This window comes from Corylus avellana, chromosome 10 (genome assembly GCF_965113065.1).
Source record: "Corylus avellana chromosome 10, dhCorAvel1.hap1.2, whole genome shotgun sequence".
NCBI classification, from domain to species: Eukaryota; Viridiplantae; Streptophyta; class Magnoliopsida; order Fagales; family Betulaceae; genus Corylus; species Corylus avellana.
In genome coordinates this window covers 21,521,127-21,530,994 of record NC_142499.1, presented here as the reverse complement: position 1 = coordinate 21,530,994, position 9,868 = coordinate 21,521,127, and the positions used below count along the sequence as shown (strand labels likewise).

Below are 9,868 nucleotides of genomic sequence, written 5' to 3'. Positions count from 1 at the left end.
GTACGGTCGGGCACACAACATATTTGCCGCGATATAAAAGTCTGTAAAATATGAGCCCAGAATTGCCCCTTATGACAACCCAATAACTGGAAAATGATTGCCAGCTTAATGCCTTAAATCAGACGATAATCCAAAATCACGTGGTCGTTAAGTCATTTTATAAAAATGAAGGAATGAAAACCCTGGAAGAGCTGGTTATCTGGTAAAGCTGAGCTGACGAGTCGTGTTGACCTTCCTTTTTCATTCTTGGAAGTATTTTCGTGTATTGAGAAAAAAAAAAAAAATGGAGGATGGAGCTTCTTCAGGTGGTAGATTCAAGCTCTACGATCACCTGGAATTGCAGGAATTTCAGGACAAGTTTGTGTTCAAAGCCGTTGAATCCCCCGATCAAGGTTTCTCGATCGACCGCCGCGACGGCCACACCCGGCCACTCAATGGTGCATGATTTTTCCGTCTCATATTTCGAATTTGCTTTAGGGCAAGAAAAGTCTCTCATATTCGGACCTAATGCCTTGGCTAATTCTCGCAGGTGATAATGATTCCGAAAGTCCTTCCAAAGTATCTACAATTTATGGGGTGGTTGGAACTATTAGATTGCTAGCAGGTATTTCCTCGACAATATGATTCTTGTTGGTTGTTAAAATGAGAGTTGTGCTCAATTCTTCGTGCTTCGGATTCAGGAATGTATGTGCTTGTGATAACTTCTCGGAAGGACGTCGGGGCTTTTCTTGGTTTTCCGGTTTTTAGAGTTATGTCTATGAAGTTCCTCTGCTGCAATGAGTCTTTGAGGTTTTCAACTTCTCAAGAAGTAAGGTTTTACTCTTTTTTCGGTCTTTAGAAAACGTACCTGCTGTTATATCACCGGTTATCCAAAAGCTTAAATAGTAAATGAGTAATTTATTTAATTAATATTTTCATCCTCCCTTCAGTTGGCCTCTTAATCAGTGAAGTCAACAATTATCAATTATTCTAAAAGTTTAAACCGATATAAAATTGTGAATTTAATCATTTCATTAATATTAATGAAATTCACGTGTATGTTTCCCTTGAAACGATTCAAATCTGATCACGGGTTCGAACGGAGTGGTAATTGTTAAATCATTGTTTGTTCCAAAAGTTTAATCCAATAGGAAATGATTGATTTAATAATTTAATTAATATTCTAATTCTTGTTTTTATATGTGGGCTGAACACGTAAAATATTTAATTGAAATAGGGTGATCTGATGGAGTAAAGATTCTAACTCAAAGCCTTTAGATACCATTTTAACTCACTATCTCAAAAGCTTAAGCTAGGAAACAATTAATTTAATCACTTAATTAATATTCTAACTGCAATAATGTATTTTGTGTAGAAAAGAGATGAGGCTTACTTCAGAACTCTTTTGAAAATGGTGGAATCGACTCCGGGGTTATACTATTCGTACGAGACAGATATAACTTTGAAGTAAATTCTTTTACTTTGTGGCTTGCTCTATTTAACTAGCTCTCAACTATGTATTCAAGACGCATTTGGTTGTGTCAACCAGCTTACAGAGAAGATGCAAGTTAGCAGAAGGATGGATGAATAAACCCATTTGGAAGCAGGTTAGTCAACATGTCAGGTCTATATTCAGAGATAAACTGTTATCTGAGTATGATTTGTATGTTTTGCATTTAGCAATTGTTATGAATGTTTTATATGATTTTTCTCTTTCTGTTTTTACATAAAAGTTTGAAGCCTTACCACAGCAGCCATTAATGTAGACTCATTGGCTCGAAGCTTAATTGCTAAGTAGTGTGAGTTTTGAAAGATATATAGAAGGTGATGGGAGTCTCATAAATTTAAGGCTCCAAACTCACTTTGAATATATGAAACTATGTCATATTTCACGTAGTCTCTGTGAACAATTCAGATTCTTCTATTTCTCTGCTGTTTCAATTGCTTGTAGATGTCTTTCACCATTTTAAGATTGATCTATGCTTGGTCAGTACTTGCTGAAATTGTTTCTGTTTTTCTATTTGTATTTCAGGCTGACCCTCGATTTGTTTGGAACAGAAATCTTTTGGAGGACCTTATTGAGTCTAAGGTTGGATATTGCTGCTTCTATTCAGTTTTAAGTCTTCCTTTGGTTAGTATCTTTTGGGAGTACTTTTCTTGTTTGGTAAAGCAAGAAATGCTTATTTTTGCTTCAAGGAAGAAAGTATTTTCAAAAGGTTAAAGGAAAGACTATCTAGTCATTTCTTTAGCTAGAATCATTTAAAATTTCTTCTCCCTGATTTGCATTTATCTTTCTGGTTGCAGCTTGATGGTTTCATCATTCCTCTATTACAAGGAAATATCCTGAAGTTTGATACTCCTATTGCTTTTTAGTTAACATCATTCTCTAACCCTCTCCCTCTCCCTCTCCCTTCTGTTGCTCTTTTGTTATGTGTGTGTGTGTGTGTTTCAACACAGCAGGGGTGGAACCACCCATGGCCTTGGGAGGGCAGTAGGCCCCCCAAAACTTTTAAAATTTTAAAAAAATGCCTCTAAATTTTGTGTTTTTCTAATGGGATGGACCCCTCCAAATTTAATTTTTTACCCCTAAATTTATTTTTATTTTTATTAAGTTTTGCGCCCCCCCCCCCCCCCCCCCCCCCCACACACACACACACCTAAATATAGTTCCGCCCTGTACACACATGTAATGTACGATGAGAGAATCAACTTGAGTAAATTTATTGTTCTATTCCATTCAAAGAACTAGACAGTGTTTTCGTTTGACTGTGGATTAAGCTTCCAGGCCATACAGCTACAAATAAAAAGTTCACTACCCACAATCACGTTAATTTCAAGGAGGTGTACACGGCGTCTTGGTACAACATTGTGGAGATGATTGGTTATTATAATTATCGATTTAATTATCTGTAAGCAGATTTAGAGTTATGAAATTGCTGTATGGTGATATAGGGACAAGGATGTGGAGAAGAGGAGCTAACCTTGAAGGAGATACTGCAAATTTTATTGAAACTGAACAATTGCTTGAGGTTGAAGGTTTCAGGTCCTCGTTATTGCAGGTACGTTTACTGTATCTGATGGGGGTTCAGAAGTAATTGTTTCAATGCATTTTATCTTACAGTTCAATAAGTATAGACTGGTATCTTTACTTTAGTTGCTTCCCGATTCGTTATGCATATTAATCACAAAAAAAGGAATCCACTAAAGAGGCAAAGCTTGTCAATTTCTATATTTCAGATTCGAGGTTCAATTCCACTTCTTTGGGAGCAGATTGTTGATCTGAGCTATAAACCTCAACTTAGGATTATAAACCATGAGCAGACGGTACAGTTTTTACTCTAGGATGGAGTTCTTTCTATGTTGAGCTGTATTATGATGTGTCTTATATGTTTGTACATTGGCTTTCTGGTGGTAGTCAAATGTTGTGGAGCGCCATTTTCATGATCTTTTGCAAAGATATGGAGAAACGGTAGCAGTTGACCTAACTGATAAGGTAAGGGTCTCTTCTCTCTATTTTTTCCCTCTAATTCATAAGTCTGGCCTGTGATATCACTTTAATCTAGTAAGCTGTTTGGGAACCTGCAGAATTTGGCTAGAAAAATATATTTCCTCTGAAACTTATTTACATGGGCAAGATTGCTGTATTTATTTATTAGAATGTGCAAAAAAATGGTGGATTCATTTTGGTAGGCTGGTTGTTTGCATATTTGGCTACTCGCATAATTGGATTCCTTAAATGTTTCCTAAGTACACAAGTTTTAAGCTTTTCTATTTAAAACTAATACATAATTTGTAAACTTTACTTTTGTAGCATGGTGATGAGGGCCAATTAAGTGCAGCATTTGCTGCTGAAATGCATAGGCTGCAAGATGTGAGGTGACATTTTACACTTTTATGGTATTTGTTCATTTTGAGTTAACTCTGTCTTGTCAAAATCTAAAAAAGCGTTCCCTGTGGATGCCTACTTTAGCTGTCTTTTATCTTAGTATTTCCTCGGGAACTGAGGTGCTTCAGAGAAAAAAATCAATTATTATAAACTTAACCCTATTTTTCTATAATTTGTTGCAGATATGTGTCATTTGACTTTCATCACTACTGTGGCAACTCAAACTTTGATAACCTAAATGTTCTCTATGATCAAATCTCAGAGGATTTTGAAAAGCAAGGGTAATAAACACATTTGGAATATTACATGTGAACTCTTATTACTATGCCACAATATAGGTATGCTGGCTATCCATAATTCTGTTTTTTAATCATTACTATTCCAGCTGAGCAGATACTTCCTCATAGACGCAGAAGGGCACATAGTAGAGGAGCAGAAAGGAGTTATTAGAGTTAACTGCATTGATTGCCTTGATCGAACAAATGTCACCCAGGTTTGCAGAAAATGTATTTATTATAGTTGATTGTAATAGCTTTTTATCCTTGGTATGTCCTTGCCACCTGGTAGGTATATCGTATCTGCAGTGGTTAAGGCAGATATAGATTATGGTACAGAATTTTCTGAGCATCCTCCATGTTTTCTTACAGAATTTTCTGGGTCAGAAGTCATTAAATGTACAGTTGCAGAGGATTGGAGTACTTACTCCTACAGAGTGCATTTCTATGTTCGCCGAAGAATATAGAAAATTTAGAACATGTATGGAACTCTTAATATTACTGGTTCTATCTTCCTTGCCTAGTCGGAATTTGCCTATGAAATTATGTATTTGGTTTCATTCTTAACTTCTTTTCACTGACATTAGTGTGGGCCGAGCAAGGTGATGAGATAAGCCTTGAATATGCTGGGACTCATGCCCTGAAAGGAGACCTGGTTAGGTAAATCTAATTTGAACCTATGATTTTCGAAATTAATGTCAAATTGTTCATGTATATTGTGTAAAATGATCCAAAATGCTGCAGATATGGAAAGCAGACGTTTGCAGGACTAATCAAAGATGGAATGAGTGCTCTTTCAAGATATTATTTGAATAATTTTCATGATGGGGTTCGGCAGGCAAGCTGCATATCTATAATTTTTTTATTATGAAAAATCATACATTTGAATGGAAGGAACCAGTATTGCTAATGTGTTTTTATGAATTCATGTTTGTTTAGGATGCCGTGGATCTTATAAGTGGTCATTATACTGTCAACAGAAATAATCCTTCACCGTTCCAGCTAAATGGATTTGAGTCGCTCTCTGTAAGTAATACTAGTGTCTTTACCTCCGACATATGTTTATTCTCTTACTTCCTGCTATCTGCCATCAAGCAATCAATTCAAACAACCATCAATTGGAAAAAAAAGAAAAAAAAGAAACTGCCATTCAGGATCCTCGTAATTGTACTAGTCATTCACTGACTCATTCGAGTCATTCTTCACAAGGTGATTTTGGTTTACAAAGCTGTCACTGTGCACTTATGATAAGAATTTAATAGTTGGAGTCCAGCTTAGATGGCTTGATTAAATTAGTTCTCAGATGTTTGCAGATGTAAGAAATCCATGTCAATTTATTGAGATGCGGATGATTTTTTATTTTTGAATTGTTTCTAATAACATGTTTTATGGACAAACTGAAAAATTGCAGTATCTCCCAATGGCATCAGCAGCTTTGTTAATTGGCGGTTTGACACTGACATCCTTCACACTTCAACAAGGTATTATTTATTTTCAAGTAATACTAGAAATTACATTTTGATCCCATGATTATTCTACAATGTTGACGGGTCAATTCCAACCAACTCTTGGATTGGTCCTTGTTAAAAAGAAAAGAAAAAATTCTTAGGATTGGTTGGGATTGCCACATCAACATTGTGGGATAGCTATTGAATAAAAATTGATTTATAGCATTACTCCTAATCTTACACTCAAGTTTGTAAATTAATGCAGTGGATTTTTTTTTTTTTTTTTTTTTGGACAGTTTTTCTCTAATCCATTTTGAAAGAAAACTTCGTCCGAAAAAATTCCAATAACCCAATCTAGTAAATTGACATGTGTCCAAAATGCATTTAATTCTCACATGTTCCATTAAAAATACATGTGAGAATCATATACATTTTGAATACAATACTTTAATAGGGGTTCGAGGAATTTTTTCCAAACCAATTTGGAGGAATTTTTTTTTATCATTTTCCCCCAATTTCCTACTTCTATAATATTCATTCGCTAAGAGTTCTAATTTTATTGTTTGCCCTGTAGCTGGGCGAAATGCGCAGCAATTTGTGAACTCTGTACTCTGCGCTGGAGTAGCTGCTGGAGTTGCGGCAGTGGTCAAAGCTAATGGAAGGCAGTTCTGTTCTAGGCCTCGATTGTGTGGTCTTCTGTAAATTATCCCTAACTAGTTTATTTTGCGGTTTGAAAAATTGTACACAAATGTATCAGTAGCTTGAGATTGTTTCAAACCTCGTAATTTATTATAAACAACTTTGAATATTTCCGTATTGGATCAGGCGATCTAAATGGATTTGCTTGATGAGATGAGTTGGTGGGTTTGGCCTGCAAGATGAGTTTCTGGCGGCAAACCCATCAAGAACCAATTATAAATTATGATGTTCGTCTCCTTATGACAATTTCATGCTAACAATATCCAATTATAATTGTCACTAGTGCATATTGAAATGATCAAAGATAGAACAAAATATTAGAGCTAAAAGGGACGCAAGGGATTCTACAACCATTAGAAGTTTGCAGTTTGAAAGGCCTACAAGTATTTTGAACCAAAAGCCGTTCCGTAAATAAGATTTTGAAAAGTACCCAATGCAATTGGTTAAAGTTAAACTACATCAGAATTTTGGTAGAATTTACCACATAATACATCTCCTCATTCTGGCTGCCTCCGCACCAGCATCATAGATTATCAAACGCGTCGATGCTATTCCAACTGTATGCCATGCATTACAATCAACCAGTTTTATTAATATAATAACTCAGTGATTTGACTTTACAACTCAAACCTCTTTAATCTCAATTCAGTCTGGTCTGGTGCTCCTCAAGCAAAAATGTCCGCAACTTTTCTCACAAAAAGCGTAACTTGTTTATATATCCCTGAGAAAATTTTGCATTGGGCTTCAAAGCAATGGTGCATTGGTGACGTTTGTGGACAGACTGTTATCGCGTGTTTTATCTTACAAGACAAAACTCGTAGAGCATTTACATGGTGTTCATTTGCTAAAAGTGGGCCACCCTCCCTCACTGGGCTGGACTTGGCTCCATAACCAGCCACCCACTAAACTTTCTAAGCCCTCTCTCAGTCTCTCTCTCTCTTCTTCATCTCTCCATTGCGCGCTGTTGTGACGTGTCGCACCGTCAGCCCATTGACCAGAGAGGGGGCAAAGGCAAACGGACCCAGATGAGTGCTTCCTTCCTAGAGAATCCTTGCGCCTTCCTTCGGCTTCAATTGCAATTCCAGCGGTTGGAATTCATTTCCGAATTCAATCCAATAAAATCTGCGTTCTATGTGTACACGTCACCTTTTTCCACGTGGTGGCAAATTGCACCGCGTCCCTTCCAACTCTCTGAGTCGGTGTCTTAGAAACTGAAAGAGAGAGAGCCACCATCCATTCCTCCACCAAACTCCTAAAATAAAGGCTCTATGTAACGGCGTCGTCTCTGACCACGCGTTCCCACCTCCATAAAATTCAACACCAACCTTGCTCTCGAAGTATTTCACAGATACTTCCCCGCTAAGGAAAAATAGAAAAAACAATCTCCCAATCCCAGGTATCCCATTTTTTCACATTATCATACAACTTTCGAATCTCAACCGCCCTATATAAACATATGTACATTCTCCTCTGTTTTTCGCAACATCACCCATCTTTCCTCTTCGCTCTAACGCTATGTCTATGCCTGGTGGCTTAGGGACAAGAAGCCAAACCAATGCCGGCTCAATCGAAGCCTTCCTGGAGGGCTGGCTGGTCCGCCAAGAACACTACCTCGACGAGCTCCTCTCGACTCAGCAACACTGCCACGAAATGCGAGAAGAGGACCTCAAAGAACTGATCTCCCGCATCCTCGCTCACTACCAAGAATACTATGAAGAAAAATCAAGAATGGCGCATAGGGATATTTTCCTCGTGTTCTCTCCCACATGGTTCACCTCCTTCGAGCGCGCCTTCCTCTGGATTGCCGGGTTCAAGCCCGGCCTCGCATTCCGACTCGTCACCGATGCCGTCGACGACTTGTCCGAAGACCAGCGCCAGAGGATTAATATGTTAATGGAGGAGACCAAAGTGGAGGATCGAGCACTCAGCCACGAATTGGCGAAGATTCAGGAGAGCGTGGGGGCGCCACCATTGCTGGAGCTTGCGAGGTGTGCCTGGCGAGCCAACGGAGAGGTAAGTGAGGAGAACAGGGTGCTCGATGCCTGGAAATCGGCATTGGAGACTCTGGTGGCAAATGCAGATTCGCTGAGGATGAACACCGCGGTGAAGGTGGTGGAAATACTGAGGCCGGCTCAGACGGTGAGGTTCTTGGCGGCGGCGGCTCAGCTTCAGCTCAGGATTAGGACTTGGGGGTTGCAAAGAGAAGCTGAAAGACAAGAATGAAGTGGGGATATCATATACGGCTGGTAGCTTTAGCTTAATTTGGTTTTGAGGTAGTAGGTAGGAGGCAATTGCGTTTGCGGTTAAGTAGATGAAATTTTGTATAATCTACCGTTGGTTTTGGTGAGAACCTAATCAGATGTTGCATTTTTGTCCTGCAGAACAAGCTTATTAGACCACGGAAGCATCCGGTATCAGCGAGTGACGGTATGTGTTATTTGTATACTGTGCTAGTGGAATGACAGATGAAAAGCTATTAATGGCATTTGATGCGTTATTCCCTGTATTCTCTCAATTTCACTTGAATAAAAATGGACAACAGTAACTCGGTAACTGTACTCCCTTGTTAGGGTAAAGGGGCTACTCATTCCCATTACAGTCAATAAGAGTCCTACACTTTTTTTTTTGAGTCCTACACATTTATGATAATTAGGATGTACACAACTTCGATGGGCCATGTTTAAGCCTGATGGGCCCATATGTTGAGAAGTCATCCACCCGCTAGAATTCCTATGGACCAACCCATAGCTAAGTTGGCCCAAGGAATTGGGCGGCTATTAGTGAACCCAATCCTGCTGGGATAATAAGGGGCATCTACTCCAGAGGCCGTCAAGCCCAAACATGACTCAATGTATAGCTAAAGTATTCAATTACGAAAAAGTCCATAAACCTCGAAGGGCCCGCAAGTCTGCCAAAGGGCTCAATAGCCAATCAGAATGAACCAAGATCCTGAGCCAAGAAGAGGCACATTGATTAGACCCAATGTTAGTCCTAACTCCAGATTCGAATGCACCTATATTCCAAAGGAATGCACTGCAACCAATTTTCCCATTTCACCAGGTCAAATAATGGATTTTTCACATTATAGAACTTCCTCAATATTCGCAGAAGGAAATGTTCATCTTACACTATAAGACGTATAGCTAAAGTCTTACATTACGAAAGAGTCCATGAACCTCGAAGGGCCCGCCTGTCTACCAAAGGGCTCAATAGCCAATCAAAATGAATTAAGATCCTGAGCCAAGAAGAGGCCCGTCGATTAGACCCAAGGTTTGTCCTAACTCCAGACTCGAATGCACCTATATTCCAAAGGAATGCACCACAACCAATTTTCCCATTTCACCAGGTCAAATAATGGATTTTTCACATTATAAAACTTCCTCAATATTCGCAGAACGAAATGTTCACATAGTTGACTACATGACATCAACAACATTTGATTTTTTAAAATAATTTGAGTTGGAGGCCAAACCCCAATAAGGAAAGGTGATAACAACTGGCCTACATAAGGAGGGTAAGACCGTCCATCAGGTATGCAATCATTTTTTACACTCTTACTTAGTCAATTTACCTTTTTTCCT

The 9,868-nt window shown here is 38.6% G+C and overlaps 2 protein-coding genes across 3 annotated transcripts; both read left to right on the top strand.

Moving 5' to 3' along the window:
- The first annotated feature begins 116 nt into the window (after positions 1–116).
- SAC8 (SAC domain-containing protein 8) lies at positions 117–6,406 on the top strand. 2 transcript variants are annotated; one of them, XM_059572258.2, is made up of 20 exons: positions 120–437; positions 530–604; positions 681–808; positions 1,355–1,446; positions 1,529–1,586; positions 2,012–2,068; positions 2,284–2,317; positions 2,757–2,837; positions 2,932–3,038; positions 3,217–3,303; positions 3,395–3,472; positions 3,791–3,855; positions 4,048–4,146; positions 4,259–4,358; positions 4,513–4,621; positions 4,728–4,800; positions 4,885–4,978; positions 5,080–5,166; positions 5,552–5,621; positions 6,163–6,406. In XM_059572258.2, the coding sequence occupies exons 1-20, from the start codon at positions 284–286 to the stop codon at positions 6,288–6,290; spliced, it is 1,776 nt and encodes a 591-aa protein (XP_059428241.1). In that variant the 5' UTR covers positions 120–283; the 3' UTR covers positions 6,291–6,406. The 2 variants fall into 2 exon arrangements, with proteins under 2 accessions (XP_059428242.1, XP_059428241.1); XM_059572259.2 differs by lacking the exon at positions 5,080–5,166 and having other exon boundaries at positions 117–437.
- Positions 6,407–6,975: 569 nt separating this feature from the next.
- On the top strand, positions 6,976–8,755 carry LOC132161924 (protein RESPONSE TO ABA AND SALT 1-like). The gene is made up of 2 exons (XM_059572145.2): positions 6,976–8,567; positions 8,669–8,755. Exon 1 carries the CDS (start codon positions 7,803–7,805, stop codon positions 8,508–8,510), a length of 708 nt encoding a protein of 235 aa, XP_059428128.1. The 5' UTR covers positions 6,976–7,802; the 3' UTR covers positions 8,511–8,567; positions 8,669–8,755.
- The last annotated feature ends 1,113 nt before the right edge of the window (positions 8,756–9,868 follow it).